This window comes from Suncus etruscus, chromosome 7 (genome assembly GCF_024139225.1).
Source record: "Suncus etruscus isolate mSunEtr1 chromosome 7, mSunEtr1.pri.cur, whole genome shotgun sequence".
Taxonomy (NCBI): Eukaryota; Metazoa; Chordata; class Mammalia; order Eulipotyphla; family Soricidae; genus Suncus; species Suncus etruscus.
The window spans coordinates 65049610-65075599 of NC_064854.1; the positions used below are offsets into that span (position 1 = coordinate 65049610).

General features: G+C 40.3%; 1 protein-coding gene and 1 long non-coding RNA gene across 2 annotated transcripts in view; one reads left to right on the forward strand and one right to left on the reverse strand.

Annotated features, from left to right (window-relative positions):
- The first annotated feature begins 1374 nt into the window (after positions 1–1374).
- Positions 1375–25990, forward strand: part of TMEM30A (transmembrane protein 30A) — a 49002-nt gene continuing 24386 nt past the window's right edge. The window contains exon 1 of the mRNA XM_049776927.1: positions 1375–1629. Coding sequence (XP_049632884.1) covers positions 1393–1629 — 237 coding nt within the window. The 5' untranslated portion in view covers positions 1375–1392. The remainder of the gene's footprint in view (positions 1630–25990) is intronic.
- On the reverse strand, positions 19528–20125 carry LOC126013825 (uncharacterized). Its single transcript, XR_007497545.1, has 2 exons — positions 19894–20125; positions 19528–19699 (listed from the first exon to the last, which is right to left on the reverse strand). It is a non-coding gene; the product is annotated as an uncharacterized LOC126013825 (long non-coding RNA).

Below are 25990 nucleotides of genomic sequence, written 5' to 3' on the forward strand. Positions count from 1 at the left end.
AGGCAAGATGATTGATTTCTTATGAGATGTTTCCAGAATTTGGAATACTGGCCCCTCTTTAGTACGCTGACACATTGAAATGCTTTCAATCAACTTAGGACTATCACATTTACTGGGCATGTCTCACTTATTTATGAGAGTGAAGTTGAAGAATAAAAATAAGTTGTTTATATTTTATACTTTTATGTTTTTCAGTATTGTTATAGTTTTAGACAGTAACTTAGAAGTACTCCCTGCCTTCTCCACTAACAGTTTTACACATTGTAGTTCTTTTGATGCTTAAGTTGAAGCAAATACGTACAAGCCAAAACATTAGAGACCCAATCCAGCCAGAGCTAAGATACGAGCTCTAACAGATGTCATGTAAGAGCAAAACCAAGCAAGTCGAGATACACATAACATGTCAGATTTAGTTAGCCCATAGATACAGATTTGTCTTAATTTAGCAGATCTTTCCTTGTAAAAAGCATGTAGCATCTTTTGACGAGCATCTTCTTCCCCCTCCTTTTTCCTTTCCTTGGTTTACTTTCTCAGGCCAAAATTGCAGACAAAGCGTGTCATTGAAATTTGGACGTTTCCAGATGATAACTGATTCTCTGATCTGGATCTCAATGTCACCCATGTGGGTTGCTTCTAATTGAAAATAAGTTTGAAAGACGGCAAAAAAAGAAAAAAAAAATCAGTAACGTCCAAACAGTAGAAGAAAAATCCCGCGAGGGGGAGAGAGGATGACACAAGACTTTTGAAAGCTCGGCTTCCACGTATGTACTATGTCTTGACATCCCGGTTTAGCTGGCTTTCTAGCCAAAGGCGAGCATCCATAACCAACCCACAGCGCGCGGTTCAGCCTCTCTTCAGCGTCAGCGGGATCTGACAAAACACTCCCATTTCCTTCTGGAAGGGTTTTCGGGGCAAAACAAAGATCTGTCCGGACACCTGGCTCACCAGGTCTGCCAGCAGCTGCGAGGGTAGCCCTAGCACACGCCGCGCACTCAGCAGCCGAGAAGCAGTGGTCCAGCTTAAGGCAACGAAGGAGTTGCACCGAGCTCCAGCGAGGGAGGCGGAAACAGAGCCGCGCATGCGCTGAGTTCTCCAGGCGTCACAGGACCCAGGCTCGGGCGCGCCCTCTCCCCTCCCCTCCCCTCCCCTCCCCTCCTCGCCCCTCCCCTCCCTTTGTCCCTCCCTCCGCGTCTCCCGTCGTCTTCTTGTCTCCGTCCTCCCCTCGGCTGCGGCCGGACGTTCCCCACTTCCGGTGTCGGCGCGGAGCGTCCCGCCCCTTCCGCTTTCCGCCGCGCGGAGGTGCCGGCGACCACGGCGCTTGCGCTCTGACGGCGGCGGCAGCTCTCCCCCCGGCGGTACCTGCTCGCGGTCGCCGAGCCGCGCCCTGGGTCCATGGCGATGAACTACAGCGCGAAGGAGGAGGTGGACGGCGGGCCCCCGTGCGCCCCCGGGGGCCCGGCGAAGACGCGGAGGCCGGACAACACGGCCTTCAAGCAGCAGCGGCTGCCGGCCTGGCAGCCCATCCTGACGGCGGGCACCGTGCTGCCGACCTTCTTCATCATCGGCCTCATCTTCATCCCCATCGGCATCGGCATCTTCGTCACCTCCAACAACATCCGCGAGATCGAGGTGAGGGAGGCGAGGCGAGGCGAGGCGAGGCGAGGCGACGGGACGGGACGGGACGGGACGGGCGGCCCGGAGACCGCGGCCGCCTTGCCCTCCGCCCTCCGGAGGCGGCTGCCCTGGCCCGCTCCTGGCCTCGCCGCCTCGCGCGCTTGTGTGTGTGTGTGTGTGTGTGTGTGTGTGTGTGTGTGTCTGTGTCTGTGTGTACATCTGTATTTGTGTCTGTGTTTGGAGTTTGCAACTTGTGTGTGTCAGTGTGTGCGTGTTTACATCTGTATCTGTGTCTGTGTTTGGAGTTTGTCTGTGTGTGTGTGTGTCCCAGTGTTTTGCTGGAGTTTGCAGTTTTGCCCCTGTCTATAATGTATATGTATGTGTCTGTGTGTCGCTGGACACTGCAGTTTTGTTTTCTGTCGTGAGCGTGTTTACACTTGTGTTTGTATTTGGAGTTTGCAGTTGTTTCCTATCCTGTGAGTGTGTGTGTGAGTGCGCTGTTTTGCTGGAGTTTGCAATTTTGCTCCCTGTCCATTGTGTGTGTGTGTGTGTGTGTGTGTGTGTGTGTGTGCGTGTCGCTGGACACTGCAGTTTTGTTTCTTGTGCGTGCCTGTGTGTTTTGCTGGACTTTCCGTTTTGCCCGTCCTCTGTGTCTGTGTGTGTGTGTCGCTGCAGTTTACATTTTTTGTCTCTTGCCGGCGGTGTGCACAGTCTAGGATCGATGGATGTTTCATGCAGAGAGGATAGGCAGATGCCCTGAAGAACGCTCCTTGGAGGGATTTTTTTTTTTTTTACCTGTAGGTGCTTTATGGAAAAAAAAAATAAACCAAAATAACAACAAAGAACAAATAGAAGTGGGGAGAAAAGCAGTGATATTTAGATGTCTGTCAGGAGAGCTGTCATAGCTACAATGCCATTACCGGTGTGGAGAATGTCCCAGAACACAGACATGAACATTTTGGCCATTGGTGGGGAGGTGGTCCCAAAGGTACTGATGACATTTTTTCTGTTCCTTTGTTGGTATTGATGACGTTTATTTTAAGAGATTGGTTTAATGTTACTAAGTCACTTGGTGAGAAGAGCAGAGATGTATGCACAGTGCCTTTCAATTTTAAGGTAATAGGTGCCTTTAGTTGTAAGTCAGGGTCTAGAGAGAAAAGTAACCTGAGTTCCATACTGATTTTTATTAATAACCGTGCCTACATTCACCCTATTTTTTTTCTTGTAATTTTTTTAAAAAGGCAGTAGCCATTTTGGACAGCAAATTTTGCACTCTATACTGAACATTTTACCGTAAGACTTGGGAGAAACTTTGGGGAGCATCTTGACTCTTGTGAGTAGCTCCGTAGTAACTACATCAGGTGACTGTAGGATGTTATTAAAGTGTAAATACTCTATAGATGTTCTGTATTAAATATCTTATTTTTTCTTGTTGCTTATCAAGACATACATATAGTGTATATAGATGTATTCTTTAAATATGGTATTTAGTTCTTCATTTCTGTTCAATCATCTCTCCTCCCATTTTACTTAATACTTTAAAATACTGTTACAAGAACAATTATCTCAGGATTCTTGTTTCATGTTTTGTTTTGTTTTAACTGCCCAGTAGTCTTGCAAATACAATATCTGCTAACCCAGCTTTTAGGATCCAAACTTTGACACTGCACACTAGGATTCTTACCATAATGTTATGTAGAATAATTTTTTTCTTTGTTTTTTGGGACACACCCGGCGGTTTTTAGAGTTACTCCTGGCTCTGCGCTCAGAAATCGCTTCTGCCAGTCTTGGGGGACCATGTGGGGTTTCAGGATCAAACCCGGTCCGTACTGGGTCAGCCGTGTTCCGGGTCAGCCAGTTTGCGTGCACGGCAAAATCCCCTACTACTGTACTATCACTCCTTCACCTATGTAGAATAATTTAATGTTGTTCTACATTCCTAACATTACATACTGTAAGGAATTTGATCATTTCACTTAAACTTTAACTTCTTCCAAAATTAAGATAAAAATAGAAATAATTTGAATTTAAAAATCTTTTTTTTTTTTTTTTTGGTAGTGCTAGGGGGTTGATTGAATCTTAACTTTATTCATGAAAGGCACTGAGGTGCTACATCTCTAGGTCTGAAAATAGTTATTTTCCTTTAAAACTGTTGGGTTCTGAAATAAGATTTAAGAGTTTGTTGAAATGGCAATTTCTTAAATAGCTCTCATTGTATATAATTCGGATTTCAGGTCTTGGAGAGCTGGTTAGAGGGCACATGCAGAAGTTAAGAGCCACAGCATTAGAACGGAAGCCCCGGTTCTGTTAGTTTGTGGTTTTAGATATATTTTTGAGTCTCAAGGTTTTTTTTTTGTTTGTTTGTTTTTGTTTTGGGGCCACACCCTGCATTGTTTAGGAGATCACTTCTGGCTAGACTCTGGAGACCATATGGAATGCCTGGCATCTTAGGACCCAGGTCACAGGTCAGTCTCTTGCAAGCCAAATGCCCCACTCTCTCTCAGTGGCCCCATAATCTTTTTGTTTTGTTGGATCACACCCGGTGACACTCAGGGGTTACTCCTGGCTAGGCGCTCAGAAATCACTCCAGACTTGGGGGACCATATAGGACGCGGGGGAATTGAACCATGGTCTGTCCTAAGTCAGCATAATGCAAGGCAAAGGCCCTACAGCTGCGCCACAGCTCTGGCCCCAGTTTGAACTAAATCATTAGTGTTAGGTGGACTTTAAGATTGTGCACTAGATTATTAAATATTATATACATTTCTATACAAATAATATTAAATTAATTTAAATACATACAAATTAAATAATCTGATTTCCAATTTAATGTGATTTATGTTGTAATAGTTTGTGTCAAGGATTTAATCCAGGGCCTAAGACATTAGAAACATTTGCTTTACTGGTAAAGCATGATTTATCCTTAGACATTTATGTGATTAAAAAAAAATAAATGCAGGGCAGAGAAATAGCACAGCAGTAGGGAGTTTTCCTTTCAAGCAGGACGGACAGTGGTTCGATTTTTCCCGGCATCCCATATGGTCCCTCAAGCCTCCCAGGAGCCATTTCTGAGCACACAGCCAGTAGAAACCCTTGAGCGCCATTGGGTCTGACCCCAAAACAAAAACATACAAACAATAAGTAAATAAATAAATATAACTTGTTCAAATTAGAAATGCTTAGGAAATATTTAAAAGTTATAAACACTAACATAGTTAAACAAATAGAATAATTAAAAATTATGTGTAAAATATGTCGTATTGGTTCTGAATTGGATTTATTAGAAAACCCAAAGGACCTTTTCAAGAAAACATACTGTTTTTCTCTGTTCCCTACCTTTAAACTATGTTGAGGTTATCAAAGTCATTGGATAAAGAGAATTTCTTGCCAATATTTATTTCCATACTATTACTAATAGTAATAGTATATACCGCTTTAGTTGTTTCCTCATTTTTGAAATTCTTTTTATTTTTTTTGAAAATATTAAATTTTCCATGCATATCAAAGTATGAGGGCAAAGGATATTATTAGGTTTATCTTCACTGAAAGTGCTACTGTTTAGTACTAATGCACAAAATACTTTAGTAGTACATTTTATTGTACACTTTTTATTTTAGTGTAAGTTTTCATTCTAAAGTAGGATGCTTGCCTTACACACACCTGACCCATGTTTGATCCCTAGCATTCTATGTGATCCCCTTGTGTACCATTAGGATTAATTGCTGAGTGTAGAACTGGGAGTAACCCTTGAACACTGCCAGGTTTGGTCCATAAAGCAAAGCAAAGATCAAAATAACCCTCCAAATCTGCATTTTATTTATTATTTTTGTTTGGAAGCCACACCTGTTGGTACCAGTCTGTGTTTGCTTGGGTCTGCTCCCAACACTATGCTTGGAACTTGTTTCTTTTTTTTTTTTTTTGGTGGGTGGGGGCACACCCTGTGATGCTCAAGGGTTACTTCTGGCTATGCACTCGGAAATCGCTCTTGGCTTGGGGAACCATATGGGACACCGGAGATCAAGCCGAGGTTCGTCCTGGGTCAGCTGTTTGCAAGGCTAAAGCCCTACCACTGTCCTCGGGATTTGTTTCTTTTTTTTTTTTTTTTTTGGTTTTTGGGCCACACCCGGTAACGCTCAGGGGTTACTCCTGACTATGCGCTCAGAAGTCGCTCCTGGCTTGGGGGACCATATGGGACGCCGGGGGATCGAACCGCGGTCCGTCTCCTAGGCTAGCGCAGGTAAGGCAGGCACCTTACCTCGAGCGCCACCGCCCGGCCCCGGGGGATTTGTTTCTTATGTTGTGTGTGGACCATGCAGTCCCAGACATCAAACCTGGGCATCTCCTAGTCTATTGAATTATCTCTCCATTCTGAAATATTTACCTGCTAATGTAGTTTTCTCTCATTTTATTTTTTTGGCTTTTTGGGTCACACCCGCTCCTTGCAGGCACAGGGGACCATGTGAGATACTGGGATTCGAACCTCCTCTGTCCTGGATTGACTGCGTGTGAGGCAAAAGCCCTATTGCTGTGCTATCTATTCAGCCCCCATTCCCTCCTTCTTAATACTATATATCTTTAGTTGATTTTTAGATTCTCCATAATTAGCAAAAATATTGAAACTGTAATGATTAATATTATCTTATTAAAATATTTAGTATTTCATTTAACAATAAGATCGTAATGAGCACAAAATGATGATTTCTTTTATTTTTGCCATAGTAGAGTCTATGGATATCTTTTCTGCGACAAACGGTAATGTTTTTCTAGTCTCTAGGACTCTAGATTGCGAAACTGAGACATTAGTTGATTAAGAGTTAACTTTGTAAAGGCATTTGTTACTGTACTGTGAAATTAAATAGTTTTCACTTATAAGTTAAAATTGAGTAAGCATATTAGAGTATTATTCAGAGCAAAATTTAAAACTAAACGTCTACTTTTACTTTAAATTAATAGTGCCAAAAAAGTTGGGTGTAATTTGTGTTTAGTGGGTTTAATTGCTCCCCAATCCCAACACTTCTTTTCTTCATCTTGTTTTTGATTCAGTGATTTAATACTCTTGTTTCCCTAGTTTCTGATAAAAATGTTTTTAGCTATTTTTATTTCTGGATATCTTGGATTTTAGATTCTAAGTCTTTTAAGAGGATTACAGTCCTCTTATTTAGTTTTCTTCATTTAGTATTAACTGTAGCTGTAGCTGTATATAAATTAAGTAAAGTAACTTGCTTTTAAAATTGCTAAATAATTTGGTATTTTATGTTAGGATTAAGGGTTTTTAGTATTCAAATTAATTGCTTTGCTTGGGCTCACCTTAGTCAGATTTGTGGCCTTAGTATTTTAATTTGCTTTATAGATTTTTTTTTAAATAGGGAACACCAACTTTTTGGAGCTCAATTATGCAGCATTTATCTCCTTAAGAAAATAATTTTAGGGCCTGCAGAGATAGTATAGGGATTATGGTACGTGCCTTTCTTACAATCTACCCTAGTTTGATCCTCAGCTCAACATGGTTCTCCTTAGTGTTGCTAGGTACAGCACTAAAGTTCCCCAAGCATCTTCCAAGTGTTCTGGTAATCCTGCAGCAGCACTATCACTACAGGAGCACTATCACTACTGAGCAGCACCACCTCTTCAGCCCGTACCTCAACCACCTTGACTGAAATCATTGGGAAAGGCCCCTGGGCTTCTTGAGCACCATCCTTGGGCTTCCCCATAACCCTTCCAAAAAGGAAAAGTTCAGTTTTAAAATTAATATTACCATTTTTATTGCCAGGAAATAGTATTTAATTGCTATTACTATCTTATATTTAGAATTTTGTAATAATTACTTGTGAAACTTGTTTTATCTCCTATTATGTAAGAATTTGCATATTATTCTTGACCTTGCCTCTTGATCTACACAGCCAAAAAGTAACCCTTTTAGGAAAAGAATTTCCTGCTCTTAGAGTTTTAAAGAAATGTGCTGCCAAAGTAAGCACTTTAAAAAAAATTAGTGTTTACATTCTGATCTTTGATCTTTAAGAATATAGGTGTAAGGGCCGGGCGGTGGCGCTAAAGGTAAGGTGCCTGCCTTGCCTGCACTAGCCTTGGACGGACTGCGGTTCGATCCCCCGGTGTCCCATATGGTCCCCCAAGCCAGGAGCAACTTCTGAGTATATAGCCAGGAGTAACCCCTGAGCGTTACTGGGTGTGGCCCAAAAACCAAAAAAAAAAAAAAAAAAAAAAAAAAGAATATAGGTGTAATGATCCTTCATAATTACTGTGTTTTCCTTATAAACATTGCTTTTGAAACTTTTTACCTTTCTTAGAGCTTCTTTCTAGAATGGACTTTGGATAAATTCTTTGATGTAGAATAATCAAGTTTAAAGGGTTACCATAATGCTTTAAAAAAAAACCATAATCTATTTAATTAACATGATTATATCTTATTACTCAGCACTTTTTTGAGTGACCTGGTTAGGTCTTATATTGATTTTCTTAAAAGCAGGTTTACATTAAAAAATGGAAGTTTTTTTATTCCTCCTTATATAGTTCAAAAATGGCATGTCCTTCAAGTATTTCCATTCTCACTGCATTAAATCCTGTTTGTTTCTTGGGAATAGGTTGTAATTTTAGACTTAGTAAGAAGAAATACCTGTTTGACTTAGGGGAATTATACAGTGGTAGCAAACAAATGCAGGAAATATAATGACTTACACTATATTATTCTGTTTTGCCTCTGGTTCTTTGTGTTTTATATTTAAATAATGGGCAAGTCTGCAGATTGTCATTCACTATGCATTGCATGGTTTCACATTTAATAGGCATTAATTTTTAAAAGTAAGGAAATTATATAAATTTTTATGTGGTAACTTTCTTTTTTAGGATATTATCAGTTATTAATCCTAAATTTCTGACCTGGAGAGTTAGTACTGGGTTTCAGGCACTTGCTTTGCATGCAGCTGTGGCCACACAATAATTAGAAATCTGGTGCTGCTTATGGTTCCCCAGGAACTGCTAGGTGTGGTCCTTGAGCATAGAAATGGGTATTGCACCCCAACATTTTTTTTAGATATAATTGACAAGAACAAGTTATATATTTATGTATATATACACACATACATGTTTATATATATTTAAGGTATACAACGAGATGGCTTGATATTACCTACATTTGAAATGATGACCACATCTCTATAATCTCACATTTAACATATTCATACCATCACCCTCTCCTTCCCCATCCCTTTTTGTGGGGGCTAGAGAGTGAGAACACTTAAGATTTACCCTTCTCAAGAAGAAGTGTTGAGGGTATAAAGAGAACAATTACTGGAATGTAAATAGGAATATCTGTTACAGAAAATAATTGGAGAATTCTTAAAAGTTAAAAAAAAAAAAAGAACTATCAATACCACTTGGGCATGGAGCAATGGCACAGCAGCTAGGGTATTTGCCTTCCACATGGTCAGCCTGGGTACAACCCCCAGCATCCCACATGTTCCTCTGAGCTTGCCAAGAGTGATTTCTGAGCACAGAGCCAGAAATAACTATTGAGTACCACCAGGTGTGGCCCCCATACCAAACAAAAACAGTAGAATCACTATATGATCTTAGGTATATATCCAAAGAAAGTATACGTGATGCTGGTTAAGTTATATCTCAGAAGTTGCTGGTAAGGTCAGGTCCTGGGCCAGTAGAACACTCACAAAGAAGCATCCCCCAGCCATTTGAGGAGAGTAACTTAGTTTATTTTAGGTGGGAATGGGATATTTATATTAGGGGAAACTTGGGTATGGACTCTGTCAGCCCATCAGGTAGGATATGAGAAGGGATTAAAACAGGGTGTGTACTTCTGTGTTAGGGAAGACAGAGTAAAGGGATTGGGAAAGCTCTGGGTTAAAAACAGGGTGTGTACTTAATGTGATTTGCTACAGCTCCCTCTTTTCTAATTTTAAACAAGAATCAACACAAACACAAAACAAAAACAAGCACAAAAAATCTAGAAAGGCTAGATAAATCATTATCTAGATTGTCTCCTGCTAGAGGTGGGAACCCCAGATCAGAGTTTACAGCAAAGTGTTAAAAGTGGCTGTTATTTTTCATAGGCAGAATAAAAACTGGGATAAAAGCTTTTAATCTGGATTAGATTTAGAGAGTCAGTCTTTCCCAGGAAACCTTCTGTCTACTGCAAGCCTCAGACCAGTCTATAGTTTGCTTAACCCCAGAGGGTTCTTTTAGGTCCTGGGAAAAGTAAAAGGTTCTCTCTCCTTCGTCTTCTCTTTAGAGGCTGACAGGCATTGCACTAGAGTCCTTTGGGCCTGAATGAACTTTAATTCATTGCCAGGCATCATGAAGCGTACCCCAGTTTACTAGTCATTGCCTAGGTGTCATGAAGCATACCCTGTATCAAGTTGTTGCCAGGGTGGTGCTGGTGCAAAGCTTGCCCTTGGTTTTCTCATTTCCAGGGTGGCTCAAAACCTACCCTTGGTTCTGTTGATAGGACCCAAAGTTTAGGAGTATATGGTCAATTTCAGAGCAACTGAACTTTAACTCAGCCAGTAGGACAAATGTTCAGGTTTAAAGGCCCATCTGCAAGATACGTATTTTGGAGTTTCTATCCCTAATAGGAACTTTTCTCTTTCATATGATTCCCCATTTGATTGGATCTGTGCAAAAGGAGAAAAGGATGTTGCCACAAAGTGATATTGGGGTTTCAGGGGACTATGGCTAGGTTATAGTTCATTATCCATGTAACAAAATTGTTCTTCATTAAATATATTTTAAGAAATATACCTATTCCCCTTTTGTCTTCTGAATCAACTCTAAGGCAATAACATTGTTCCCAATAAATACATATAGGGAAATATACATATATATTTATCCCTTTTTTGTCTGCTGAATCAAGTCCAAGGCAATACATTGTTCTCCAAGAAATATACACATCCCCCAAGTCTCTTGAGAGCAAGTCCAAGGTAGGATGATCAGGACGACTTCTTCAGCTAATGAGGTAATCTGTTAGATGAGAGTAGTCAGGGAGGCAATGGGAAATATCAATGATTTCCTGAGGCTGCTGGGCAAAAATCATGGGAGGAGATCATTCTTTGAGCCAGGACCTGTTCAAACCGCTGATTGTGGTTGTGAGCAGCATTCCAGAATGATGACAAGAAGCTGAAAGGGTGGGGGGAGGGTGCAGGTATGTGGGAGTGAATGGTGTTCCAAGGCACAAGGAATATTTAGCTGTAGGGGTTAAAGGGCTGAGGGAAAGCAACAGTGTCAGGGTAAGTGAGCATAGGAAAACAATAGAAAACGTTTAGCTGAATGGTAGGCAGGGAGGGGGAAAGGCAGAAGAGCTATGTATATTGGGGCCAGAGTGGTGGCGCAAGCAGTAAGGCATCTGCACATGCTAGCTGAGGATGACCGCAGTTCGATCCCCCGGTGTCCCATATGGTCCCCCAAGCAAGGAGCGATTTCTGAGCACATAGCCAGGAATAACCCCTGAGTGTCACCAGGTGTGGCTAAAAAAAACAAACAAACATAAAAACCCCACAAAAACCACAAACATTATGTATAACACATAGATATAGACTACCATAAAGGTGGCCGCCACACACAAATACATACACTATTGATTGACCAATATATTGCAGCTGTTAAACTTACCTATCTAGAATGGTAAATTGGTCAAAGCATTCCATAGATATAGAGCTGGCAAGTAAGGTGGTGAGGAAATTTTAATCTTGGCTGTAAAAACATCAAAAGTTAGATTATGAATATATCATACATAAACCAATCTAATTTCCATATCCTCTCTAAAGCACATTACAAAAGTTATTTTTATAAGTTGCTAAACATCCTATAATGAGCACTGTAATAAGAGTTAAGAGACTGAGCACTCAGAGAAGGTTCCTCAGACATATAACCACCTTGTTTTTGATAAAGGAGCAAGAAATCCTAAATGGAGCAGGGAAAGCCTATTCAACAAGTGGTGTTGGCACAACTGGTTAGCCACTTGCAAAAAAGCGAACTCAGACCCACAGCTAACACCATGTACAAAGGTAAAATCCAAATGGATTAAAGACCTTGATATCAGAACTGAAACTATAAGGTATATAGAACAACATGTAGGTGAAACACTCCAGGACATTGAGACTAAAGGCATCTTTAAGGAGGAGACAGCACTTTCCAAGCAAGTGGAAGCAGAGATAAACAGATGGGACTATATTAAGCTGAGAAGCTTCTGCATCTCAAAGGAAATAGTGCCCAGAATACAAAGGCCACCCACTGAGTGGGAGAAATTATTCACCCAATACTCATCAGATAAAGGGCTAATATCCAAAATTTACAAGGTACTGACAGAACTATACAAGAAAAAAACAACCAACCCCATCAAAAAATGGGGAGAAGAAATGAACAGACACTTTGAAAAAGAAGAAAGGCAAATGGCCAAAAGGCACATGAAAAGATGCTCAACATCACTAATCGTCAGGGAGATGCAAATCAAAACTACTATGAGGTACCACCTCACGCCACTGAGATTGGCACACATCACAAAAAAGGAAAACAAGCAGTGCTGGTGGGGATGTGGAGAGAAAGGAACTCTTTTTCACTGCTGGTGGGAATGCCGTCTAGTACAACCTTTATGGAAAGCGATATGGAGATTCCTTCACAAACTGGAAATTGAGCTTCCATACGATCCAGCTATACCACTCCTAGGAATATACCCAAGAAACACAAAGATACAATACAAAAATCCATTCCTTACTCCTATATTCATTGCAGCGCTATTTACAATAGCCAGACTCTGGAAACAACCAAGATGCCCTTCAAAAGATGAGTGGCTGAAGAAACTGTGGTACATATACACAATGGAATACTATGCAGCCATCAGGAGAGATGAAGTCATAAAATTTTCCTATACATGGATGTACATGGAATCTATTATGCTGAGTGATGTAAGTCAGAGGGAGAGAGAAAGACGCAGAATGGTTTCACTCATCTATGGGCTTTAAGAAAAATGAAGGACATTTTTAACTATCTCAGAGACAAGAGAGATGAGGGCTGGTAGGTGCAGCTCAGGACATGCAGCTCATCACATAGAGTGATGAGTGCAGTTGCAGAGATGACTACACTGAAAACGATCATAACAATGTGAATGAATGAGGGAAGTGGAAAGCCTGTCTCGAGTACAGGTGTAGGGGGGTGGGGAGGAGGGAGATCTGGGAAATTGGTGGTGGGAATGTTGCACCGGTGAAGGGGGGTGCTCTTTACATGACTGTAATCATACAACTATAATCATGTTTGTAATCACGGTGTTTAAATAAAGATAAAAAAAAAGAGACTGAGCACTTTAGTGTGACTTTGGAGCATACAATTTCTTTCTCTATAAACTTCTTTAATTTATGCAGCTGTATTTGTTCTTATAAGGCCCATTGAAGTATAAAAGAGGATTTAAGTAGCTGAAGAATTTACTGAAGAGGTGGGGATATTCAATACTTCATGATTCGCTGCATTCTTACAGTGTAGTGTAATGACCTCTATTTCACCATATTGATTCAAAACAGAAACTAAGTTATATTTTTTCAAATTGTTCTAGGAATCAATAACATACTGTGACAAGTCAAGGTTTTCTAAGGGTAAGTCCACATATGTCTGTAATTTTTGCTTTCACCTGCCCTCATAGGAGAAGTGTTTCGGATGTATTAAAAGCACAGGTGGTAATTTCCAAATGTCTATATAGAGAATCCCCATGAGTTCTGCAGTGACCGTAATAAATCCTGTTGTTGTCTGTCAGTTTTTCTTCTTTGAAAATGACTTCAGGCAATCCTGGAGTATATTTTTGCTTATGGATGTTAGTGGCAGAGATAGATCCATAAAGTCTCAAATGTCTGAGAATTTTTCTGACAGTGAGGCACTTGGTTGTGGATTTGAAATGGACTTGAAACTGTAATAATAATAGCTTGTGTATTTATTATTCATTTAGCTACTGTGTTTCTGCCAACCATGCTCCACAACTTTCAAGTCATTGAGATGATCATTATTTTCCTCTTTATGTCTTTTTTGCCTATTGGCTTTATTCAGATCTTCATGGAGACCATTCATCAGTAACAGATGTGAATCTGTTGGCTGGCCTTGCAAACTGGTCATTGTGATCTTCCCACAAAGTCTTTTGGGCTGATATGCCTGTGATATGTGCTGTCCTGCCTATAGGGCTTTTATAATTAGGCCAAATTCTTCTGCCATTTTACTTTTATGCCCTATCAGACTTGACGTGTTAATATCATAATGGTATGATTTAAGTTGAAATAATCAACAACATGGAGCATTACACAGGCACTGTAATACTGATTTATGTAACAAGTACTGCCTAAGTTACAAAGTCCACTGAGAGCTGGACCAGTTCCTCCAAGAACAGAACCAAATTTTTGATTTTCATTACTCCTAATCCATGTAGTTTATTCTTTAGGGTGACATTGTTGATTTGTTATCTCAGTTACCTGTTGGAATTGCAACTAGTTTCCTTTTTTCTTTTTTTGAATACTCTGTGTTAGAAATAGGGAGAAGTAGGAACATACTAGCTTGGAGGGTCCCTTATCCCTCAGTAGGAATTAGTGGCTTGGTTTCATCATTTTTTTATAATTATCTTTATTTAAACACCGTGATTACAAATATGATTATAGTTGTATGATTACAGTCATGTAAAGAACACCCCACTACACCAGTGCAACATTCCCACCACCAATTTCCCATATCTCCCTCCTCCCCACCCCCCACACCTGTAGTCGAGACAGGCTTTCTACTTCCCTCATTCATTCACATTGTTATGATAGTTTTCAGTGTAGTCATCTCTCCAACTGCACTCATCACTCTATGTGATGAGCTTCATGTCATGAGCTACACATACCAGCCCTCATCTCTCTTGTTTCTGAGATACTGTTAAAAATGTCTTTCATTTTTCTTAAAAGCCCATAGATGAGTGAAACCATTCTGCTTCTTTCTCTCTCCCTCTGACTTACTTCACTCAGCATAATAGACTCCATGTACATCCATGTATAGGAAAATTTTATGACTTCATCTCTCCTGACGACTGCATAGTATTCTATTGTGTATATGTACCACAATTTCTTTAGCCACTCCTGTTGAAGGGCATCTTGGTTGTTTCCAGAGTCTGGCTATTGTAAATAGCGCTGCAATGAATATAGGTGTAAGGAAGGGATTTTTGTATTGTATTTTTGTGTTCTTTGGGTATATTCCTAGGAGTGGTATAGCTGGATCATATGGAAGCTCGATTTCCAGTTTGTGAAGGAATCTCCATATCGCTTTCCATAAAGGTTGTACTAGACGGCATTCCCACCAGCAGTGAAAAAGAGTTCCTTTCTCTCCACATCCCCACCAGCACTGCTTGTTTTCCTTTTTTGTGATGTGTGCCAATCTCAGTGGCGTGAGGTGGTACCTCATAGTAGTTTTAATTTGCATCTATCTCCCTGACGATTAGTGATGTTGAGCATCTTTTCATGTGCCTTTTGGCCATTTGCCTTTCTTCTTTTTCAAAGTGTCTGTTCATTTCTTCTCCCCATTTTTTAATGGGGTTAGTTGTTTTTTTTTTTTTTTTCTTGTATAGTTCTGTCAGTACCTTGTAAATTTTGGATATTAGTCCTTTATCTGATGAGTATTGGGTGAACAATTTCTCCCACTCAATGGGTGGCCTTTGTATTTTGGGCACTATTTCCTGTGAGATGCAGAAGCTTCTCAGCTTAATATAGTCCCATCTGTTTATCTCTGTATCCACTTGTTTGGAAAGTGCTGTTCTCTCCTTAAAGATGCCTTTAGTCTCAATGTCCTGGAGTGTTTCACCTACATGTTGTTCTCTATACCTTATAGTTTCAGTTCTGATATCAAGGTCTTTAATCCATTTAGATTATACCTTTGTACATGGTGTTAGCTGGGGGTCTGAGTTTGCTTTTTTGCAAGTGGCTAACCAGTTGTGCCAACACCACTTGTTGAATAGGCTTTCCTTGCTCCATTTAGGATTTCTTGCTCCTTTATCAAAAACAAGGTGGTTATATGTCTGAGGAACCTTCTCTGAGTGCTCAAGCCTATTCCACTGATCAGAGGGTCTGTCTTTATTCTAATACCATGCTGTTTTTATAACTATTGCTTTGTAATACAACTTAAAATTGGGGAAAGTAATGCCTCCCACATTCCTTTTCCCAAGGAGTGCTTTAGCTATTCAAGGTTGTTTATTGTTCCAAATGAATTTCAGAAGTGTTTCATCCACGTCTTTGAAGAATGTCATGGGTATCTTTAGAGGAATCGCGTTATATCTGTACAATGCTTTTGGAAGTATTGCCATTTTAATGATGTTGATCCTGCCGATCCATGAGCAAGGTATGTGCTTCCATTTCCGCATGTCCTCTCTTATTTCTTGGAGCAGTGTTTTATAATTTTCTTTGTATAGATCCTTCACATCTTTAGTCAGGTTGACTCCAAGATATTTGAGTTTGTGTGGCACTAATGTGAATGGGATTGTTCTCTTAATGTCCATTTCTTCCCTATCATTATTAGTGTATAAAAAGGCCATTGATTTTTGTGTGTTAATTTTGTAGCCTGCCACTTTGGTATATGAATCTATTATTTCTAGAAGCTTTTGGTAGAGTCTTTAGGGTTTTCTTTTTCTTTTTTTTTTTTTTTTTTTTTTTTTTGGTTTTTTGGGCCACACCCGGTGACGCTCAGGGGTTACTCCTGGCTATGCGCTCAGAAGTCGCTCCTGGCTTGGGGGACCATATGGGACGCCGGGGGATCGAACCGCGGTCCGTCTCCTAGGCTAGCGCAGGTAAGGCAGGCACCTTACCTCCAGCGCCACCGCCCGGCCCCGTCTTTAGGGTTTTCTAAGTAGAGTATCATGTCATCTGCAAACAGTGAGAGCTTGACTTCTTCCTTTCTATTTGGATTCCCTTGATATCTTTTTCTTGCCTAATCACTATAGCCAGTAATTCCAGTACTATGTTGAATAGTACTGGTGAGAGAGGACAGCCTTGTCTTGTACCAGGACGGGTTTTAGTTTATCTCCATTGAGGATAATATTTGCCACTGGCTTCTGGTAGATGGCTTTAACTATATTGAGAAAAGTTCCTTTTATTCCTATCTTGCTGAGAGTTTTCATCAAGAACGGGTGTTGAACCTTATCAAATGCTTTTTCTGCGTCTATTGATATGACCATGTGATTTTTATTTTTCTCGTTGTTTATGTTGTGTATTATGTTGATAGATTTACGGATGTTAAACCAGCCTTGCATTCCTGGGATGAAACCTACTTGATCAAAGTGAATGATCTTCTTGATGAGGCACTGGATCCTGTTCGCCAGGATTTTGTTGAGGATCTTTGCATCTATGTTCATCAGGGATATTGGTCTGTAATTTTCTTTTTTGGCAGTATCTCTATCTGGTTTTGGTATTAAGGTGATGTTGGCTTCATAAAAGCTATTTGGAAGTGTTCCTGTGTTCGATTTCATAAAAGAGCCTTGCCAGGATTGATAGTAGTTCCTCTTGAAAGGTTTGAAAGAATTCATTCGTGAATCCATCAGGGCCTGGGCTTTTGTTTTTGGGCAAATTTTTGATTACGGTTTTAATTTCCTCAATAGTGATGGGGATGTTTAGATATGCTACATCTTCTTTATTCAACTGTGGAAGATTATATGAGTTCAAAAATTTATCCATTTCATCCAGGTTCTCATATTTAGTGCCATAGAGTTTCTCAAAGTATTCTGAATACCCTTTGAATATCTGCAGTATCTGTAGTGATCTCCCCCTTTTCATTTCTAATATGTGTTATGAAGTTTCTCTCTTTCTCTTTTGCTTTGTGAGTTTTGCCAATGGTCTATCAATCTTGTTTATTTTTTCAAAGAACCAACTTCTGCTTTCGTTGATCTTTCAGATTGTTTTTTGGGTTTCCATTTCATTGATTTCTGCTCTCAGCTTTGTTATTTCATTCTGTCCCCCTATTTTTAGTTTCTTTTGTTGATCATTTTCTAATTCTATAAACTGCGTCATTAAGCTATTCATGTATGCTCCTTCTTTCTTCCTGATGTGAGCCTGCAAAGCTATAAATTTTCCTCTCAGTACCGCTTTTGCTGTATTCCATAGGTTCTGATAGTTTGTGTTTTCATTGTCGTTTGTTTCCAGGAAATTTTTGATTTCTTGTTTGATTTCATCTCGGACCTACTGGTTGTTCAGTAGTAGGCTGTTTAATTTCCAGGTGTTAAATTATTTCTTCTGTGTCCCTTTGCAGTTCACATCTAACTTCAGAGACTTATGGTCAGCAAAGGTAGCCTGCAAAATGTCTATCTTTTTTATTTTATGGAGGTATGTTTTATGTGCCAGCACGTGGTCTATCCTGAAGAATGACCCATGTACATTGGAAAAGAATGTGTATCCAGGTTTCTGAGGATGGAGTGTCCTGTATATATCTACTAGGCCTCTTTCTTCCATTTCTCTTTTCAGGTCTAGTATATTTTTGTTGGGTTTCCATTTGGTTGACCTATCAAGTGTTGACAAGCCTGTGTTGAGGTCTCCCACAATTATTGTGTTATTATTGATATCCTTTTTCAGATTTGTCAACAATTGTATTAAATACTTTGCTGGTCCCTCATTGGGTACATATATGTTTAGGAGAGTGATTTCTTCCTACTGTACTAATCCCTTGATTAGTACATAATATCCATCTTTGTCGCTTACAACTTTTCTGAGTGTAAAGTTTGTGCCATCTGATATTAGTATTTCCACCCTTGCTTTTTTAAGGGTGTTGCTTGCTTGAATGATTTTCCTCCAGTCTTTGATTTTGAGTCTATGTTTATTCTGACTATTCAGGTGTGTTTCTTGCAGGAAGCAGAAGGTTGGCTTCAGTTTTTTGATCCATTTCGCCATTCTGTGCCTCTTAACGGGTGCATTTAGTCCATTGACATTGAGAGAAATAATTGTCATGGGATTTATTATCATCTTTGTGTAGAAGTTTGGTGTATTTTTTGTTCTGTCTTGTCTTTAGAATAGATCTTACAGTTTTTCTTTCTTTTTTTTTTTTTTTTTTTTTTTTGGTTTTTGGGCCACACCCGGCGGTGCTCAGTGCTTACTCCTGGCTATCTGCTTAGAAATAACTCCTGGCAGGCATGGGGGACCATATGGGACACCGGGATTCGAACCAACCACCTTAGGTCCTGGATCGGCTGCTTGCAAGGCAAACACTGCTGTGCTATCACTCTGGGCCCTCAGTTTTTCTTTTAAGGCTGGTTTTGAGTCTAAAGTTTTTGAGCTGTTGTTTATCTGTGAAGCCATGTATACTTCCTTCAAACCTGAAAGTGAGTTTTGCTGGTTGCAGTATTCTTGGCGAAGCATTTATTTTATTGAGTTTTGTTACTATATCCCACCAGTGCCTTCTGGCCTTGAGTGTTTCTGGTGACAGGTCTGCTGTAAATTTCAAGGATGCTCCCTGGAATGTAATTTTCCTTTTTGATCTTGCTGCTTGCAGTATTCTATCTCTATCTGTGGGATTCATCATTGTGACTAGTATGTGTCTTGGGGTGTTTCTCCTGGGGTCTTTTTTAGCTGATAGTCTTCGGGCATGCAGGATTTGGTCACATGTTTTCTTTAGCTCTGGTAGTTTCTCTGTGATGATGTTCTTGATTATTGATTCTTCCTGGAGATTTTCTTCTTGGGTCTCTGGGACTCCAATGATTCTAGAGTTGTTTCTGTTGAGCTTATCAAAGACTTCTATTTTCATCTGCTCATATTCTTTGAGTAACTTTTCCATTGTCTGATCCTTTGATTTAAGGCTTTTTTCTAATCTCTTCTGCTGTGTAAAGTTGTTATGCATCTCATCTTCCAGTGCACTAATTCTATTCTCAGCTGCTTTTAACCTGTTGGAAAGCTCATCCATTATGCTCTTCAATTCATCTACTGAATTTTTCAGACCTGTTATTTGACCTGATATTTCAGTTTGGAGTTTTCTGATTTCTATCTTCATATTCTCTTGATTTTTATTAGTGTTTTGATTTATACTTTCTTTGAGTTCTGTGAGCAACCTCCATATTTCTTCTCTAAACTCCATTTCTGAAAGACTTCTTTCAGGGGTCCTCAAACTTTTTAAACAGGGATCCAGTTCACTGTCCCTCAGACTATTGGAGGGTCTGACTATAGTAAAAACAACATTTATGAACCAATTCTTATGCACACTGCATATATCTTATTTTGCAATGAATAAACAAAACAGATACAAAAACAATATGTGGCCCGCGGGCCATAGTTTGAGGACCACTGGAGGTGGTTGGCCATTGTTGCGTCATCAGAGTTTCTATCTTCATTCTCTATGGCTGAAGTTGGTCTGCGTAGTTTCCCCATTGTCACGCTTGTGCTGTGGGTTTTTCTACGTGTTGTGGTGGTATTCCTTGGCTAGGTGGAGTGCCTGGCCGCGAAGCGAAGTGGAGCGGCTTCGCTCCTCTGCTTCTACCCCTTATAGGTGGGCTTAAGGGGGCCAGCAGAGTCAGCTTTATCCGCAACTCCAGCCCAGAAACACTCACCTCAGCTGAGGCAAGCCGTCAGGGAATGAATGCCAGAGAAGATCAAAGTTCCCAGGTTGAAGCAAGCCCGGGGAAGCCCCAAAATATCTGCCGAGCTTAAGGGGCCCAGCAGAGTCTCGGTATCGTCATTTTTAAGAATTCTTCAACAAGGTGTAATGAGATCCAGAGTTTCTTGGTATAGATACTATCTTTAGAAATAAAAGTATATCTTTTTCCTGAATGAGATTATCAGCTACCTATTCTTTGTCATTTTTTACCCAAATAGTTAAATTAACTGTATTTTGAACCTGAACGTCTTGGAAGTGTCTTTCTGCAGCTGATAAATTTAAGAACTTTAATGAAAATAGTGTTAAGGATAAGAAGTCATGGTGGTATACCTCCTTTTCTGATTTAATAACTGAGTTTTGAGGGTTCTGTGAATATGTTCAAGAGTGCCTTGACCCTGATTAGGACCCTGATTAGTGACCTGTTCTGTTTGTTAATTTTTTTAATTTTGAATGTATGGGGAATGTGCATGACAGAAACATTGTAGTAAAAGTAAGAAACAGTCTTAACTCTTCAGAAGTCAGAGGGACAGCCATATAAAACGAGAATATGTGTCAATACTACGTGAAGATATGGCATGTTTGGGAAAAGGTTAACCTGCATAACATCCATCTGCCACAAATCATTCATCTGCAGAATTCAGGGGTTGGCTCCAGCTACATGTGGGTTGCAATTCAAAGGGATGCAAACATTACATGCTTTGACAATTTGTCTGCCTTGCCTCCATGGAATACAATAATGTACATAAAGGCGACAAGCTTTTTTGTGTAGGGCTTGTTTCTCTTCTAAGATGATGTAGAAATAGGCACTGCCAGGTGATCAGCAGTTCTGTTTTCTTGAGCCATTGGCCCAGGAAGGCTAGAATGAGATCTTATGTGGGTGATGAAAATGAGTTTCAGAATGCTGTCTTAAATGGGTTTGGAGCTGCTGAAATAATTCCTGAATCACATGGTTATGAACATTTAAGGAAACAGTGACAATTCCAGGAGAAAGTTAAATTACATATGTTGAGTCACCACATTACATGGACCTGACACACGAGAAAGTCAGTAAATCAACATGGCAAGTTCCACCTTTTTTCTTTCTTTTTTTGGAAGGGATCACACCTGGCAGCGCTCAGGGGTTATTCCTGGCTCTATGCTCAGAAATCGCTCCTGGCAGGCTCGGGGGATCACATGTGATGCCGGGATTCGAACCACCGTTCTCCTGCACGCAAGGCAAACATCCTACCTCTACACTATCTCTCCGGCCCAAGTTCCACTTGTTGAGCAGGCTTATAATTTGTAGACACTGTCATGGTCAGTAGCACTTTTCCCTGATGAAAGGACATCTATTTAAAATACCAAGTAACGGGGATGGGAGAGGAATGTGTTATAGAAGAAATGACAAAAAATGTCTTTGAGAAAATCCCAGACTCTTCCAGCTAGATAGTGGAAGGAAATTTCTCCTGAGAAATCAGTTAAGGCTCTTTGAAAAACTTCGCTGAAGCAGAATAGATAAAATTTCCTTTTTTGCAGTAGGTAAGACAATGACTTAGGGGTCATAACCCAGTAGGGCATATGCCCCTTTAATTATCAGAACAGCTATCAATTTCAAACATGGCACAAAGGTGCAAGACTGTTTATTATTTAAGTAGAGCCATTCTAATGGGCCAGATAATTGGGCTATAGCAGCAGTTGGCAATTGGGGCAGAGCCGGTCCATGAAAAATTGTAATTTTTTTTTATGAATTTCAGGTGTTAGCTGCCTTGGACTATCGAGAACATAGTCTCCCTCCAGGGTGGATCCAATTAATGTCTTCCAGCCGATTTTGAAAGTCATAAAGAGTTCTGAGATCTTTCTGGTAAATGGAGATTTTTCTGAGGACGCACTATTATGCATTCTAGAACATAGCCTAAATATTCATGTGGGAGCAACATCTGAATTTTCTGTGGCAACCTATAAACCAGCCATTGGCAAGCATGTCATTACATCCTCATAATTTCTGAAGCTGCCTCTTGTTAGAACATATAAGCAAGATATCAACCATATAGTGAATAATATAAGCATGGAGAAACCTTGCATGAACAGGGTATAAAACCACATCAGCAAACTATTGGCACATGGAGGTAAACAGTCGACTAAAATCTACACAAGGCCCCTGTTGTTAAGAGAAGGAATGGAAAATGCAGTGTTTGTGGTCCTTCCAGTGGTTTCACTTGCTGCACAAATTCCAGGAATTCCCTATGGAAAAAGCCTGACCCACCCTGATTATCCCGAACTCACCTCTGAACAAACCTCAGTAACATGAATGTGTGCCTGATGTTTGATTGAACCAACATTTTTGACATGCTTTTAGGTACCCCATAATGTTGTTTTTTTTCTCTGATATGGTGCAAGATTGCCTGGCAATCTTCATTAGCATCCTCAAAGACCCTATCAGGTACTGCTTTGTTTCTTTACCTTTAACATGCCTCTGGATTGTATCTGACAGTTTCCCCAGAAATTCTGCGAATTATTCAGTAACTCCCTGGAAAATTTTTGTATAGCTATCCTTCAATAGCATCAATTTTTCTCCAAGCCCACGATGCTATCTCACAGACCTGTGCCAAAATATCATGAGGTAGGGCAGCTTGCTTTTCTAAATCAGCAATCAGCATACTTTCCTTTCCCAATTAAGATCTCATAAGTCATCTTAACTCCTGAAATTCTTCTACCAGAATGACCTAGGGTGTGAGTTTAGTTTTAACCTCATCACTAAGCCACATCTTCCACTGCCAAAATTGTGAAGTGCTCAGGCAAGTACTGACTATTGTATGAAAATCTTGAATAGTACAAAGCATACCCTCATTCCAGTAAGGAACTCAACACAATATGGTTATTTTGGTCCATGAGATGTAGGCTTTTTTGAAATGGCTTGAGTAAGGCCATGATCAGTCCCTCATAAAATGGAAGCTGATTATTTTTCTGATGGGTGAGGATTTTTCTGATGGGTGGGGAGGAGCAGTTTAGTTCATGAGCCTTAGGGTTTTCTACTAATCTGCTTTCAGCCTCTGAGTCTGAAGGAGCTGTAGCCACTTTGTTATGGGTCTTTTTTCCTCACTGGAGCTGTTAGATCTAGCAACAAATGATTAGCCTTGGAATGGCTTCTATTTCAAGAATGCATCATCACTGGGAAGGTGTTTTTATTTTCTAATATAACAGATATTTCAGAGAGGTTGGCATTCATATTCTGAGAGGAGAGAAATGCCTGTAGACGCACCAAAATAACATCAAAAGTAACATTAAGCTACCCAGCATGCGTATCACCACCCAAAGTAAAAGATATACTGAAAGATACAACATCAGTGAAAAACTTAGAAATTAACATTGCTTCGATCACCCAGGTAATTCTGGTACTGATAGAAGAAGGGACCACGATCCTGACCAGTGAGGGGTGTTGGTGTACCTATCTGAGACCCTGGATTTGGGTGTAGCTACCTAAGACCCACCCATTTCTGGGAGGGGTCTTGGGAACCAGATATTAGGTGTAACCTTACCTGCAAAACCCGGCCCATTCCTGGGAGGGGTCTTGGAATAGGTAGATAAACCCTGAAGCCAGGGAATTAAGGGGCTCTGCCCTGCTGCGCTCTCGGGCTTTGGGTTCTTTGCCTCTTTTGGTCTTTGACCAGGATGGAGGCCAAAGAAAGATGGCTGAATTATAAGATGCAGGGCTAAGAATGGCCGAATGCTTGAAAGGTTATGAGATAGGCCACACGCCTGTGGTGGTTAGGGCATGAATAAAGATGATGCTTCCTGATGCCTGCCTGTGAGTGAGTCTTGATTACGCCGATCACCTGGGCCTGGGACCCGCCGGCTGGATGGGAATCACGGAGCCATGTGGCCTGGGATGGCAGAGAAATCCTTCTCCATCCACTTCCATCCAGCCCCATCGTTATTTATTTAATTCAACAAGGGGATCATTGTACTCATTGTCATTGAGGTCTTCTCAGGTTCAGGTTGCTGTTTATGCATCGATATAAATGACTGGTGAAGGCAGATTTCAAGATGTAGAATTTGCTGATGAGGTTGGATCCTCGGAGAGTAGAGCACTCGCAAAGAAACATTTACTAACCACTTCAGGAGAGTAACTGAGTTTATTTTAGGTGGGAAAGGAATATTTATATTAGGGGAGATTAGGGTGTGGACCCTTGTCAACCAATAAGGTAGGATGGAAGAGGAGATTAAAACAATGTGTGCATCTGTGTTTAGGGAAGACAAGGTAAGGGAATTACGAAAAGCAAAATTAGTGCTCTGGGTATTAAAAGAGGGTATGCGCTTAAGATCATTTGCTACAGAAAGGAAGCAGTATATTAAAGCATTCTGCTTTTCCTTAACTTAGTTTTCACACCCAACAAATTTTATTATGGTGTAGACTGTAGAAAGTAGCTTTAGTTGACCCTGAATTTTAGTTGGTAAATTTTGTGATGGTTAAAAACTAAGTTTGATTTTTATTTTGTTTGTTTGTTTGTTTTTGTTTTGGGGCCATCCTCCGTGAAGCTCAGGGGTTACCCCTGACTATGCGCTCAGAAATCGCTCCTGGCTTGGGGGATCATATTGGACACTGGGGGGATGCCCTACAGTGCTGCACACTGTTTTGGCCACAGGAACTAAGTTCAAATTTTAAGAATTTTAATCAACACCAACTTTTTGTTATTGTTTTATTTTTTGGGCCACACCCGGTGACACTCAGGGGTTACTCCTGGCTATGTGCTCAGAAATCATTTCTAGGTTGGGGGATCATATGGGACGCTGGGGGATCGAACCACAGTTTGTCCTAGGGTGGCATATGCAAATTAGACACCTTACAGCTTGCTTCACACAGCTCCGGCCCCCAACATAGTCTTTTTTTTTTTTTTTTTGCGCAAAAACGGTACTTTGAATACAGTGGGCAGTGGTAAATTCTTTCTTCTTTATGTTCAAGGAGAGACGGCTTCCCTTAGGAAGCATGGAATCTCTTCGGAAAGATGACATGCTCATAAAAGGAAAAATAAACATTGTTACATTAATGGCACAGGCAAAGAACGATGGTATCATATCTATCTAATAGCTGTGGAAAACTTGTGGGTGTGACTTTGCTAAAACTTAAAGGATAAATAGCGCTTATAAAAGGAAGGTTGAATGCATTCCAGAAAAGGAGGTTAATATGAGCAAGATCTTGTGGCAAATATCCAGTGCCAGGTTGGGGAAAGATTGAGTGTTTGACAAAGAATGTATTATGCCAGGGAAGTGACATGGTTGACACAGTGTATCAATCAGATGGACTCCTCAGTAAGATTTTTATTCTCCTAAAAAATCCTTATATACTCTCTACTGGCATTGTTCCAGGTCTGTTTCACTGAGTCTTAACTCACTCAAATTGCCATTCTTAGGTTCTGCTTTCATGATTACAGTCCATAATAGAAGCTAGGACTTCAATTCTCTCATAGCTTTCCAGAAAGCAGTGTGGAAAAAGGGATGAACAACAAAGGGGCAAACAATTTTAAATAAGGGTCTTGGAAATGGTCACTATCACCTCCCACTTTTTTTTTTTATATTTGAGTCATTGTGAGATAAAGAGTTAAAAAGTTATTAATGGTTAAGTTTCATACAATTTTTTAAACGTCCATCCCATCAGCAGTGTACAATCAGTGTCCCCAGTTTCTCTCCCACCTGCCTTTATATAAGAGAGAGACACTGCCTTCACACCCTTTTTTTTCCTTTTGGCACTCTGGTTTGCAATATTGCAATATTCTTACTGATGGCATGTAAGATGACACTCAGTCATTAACCC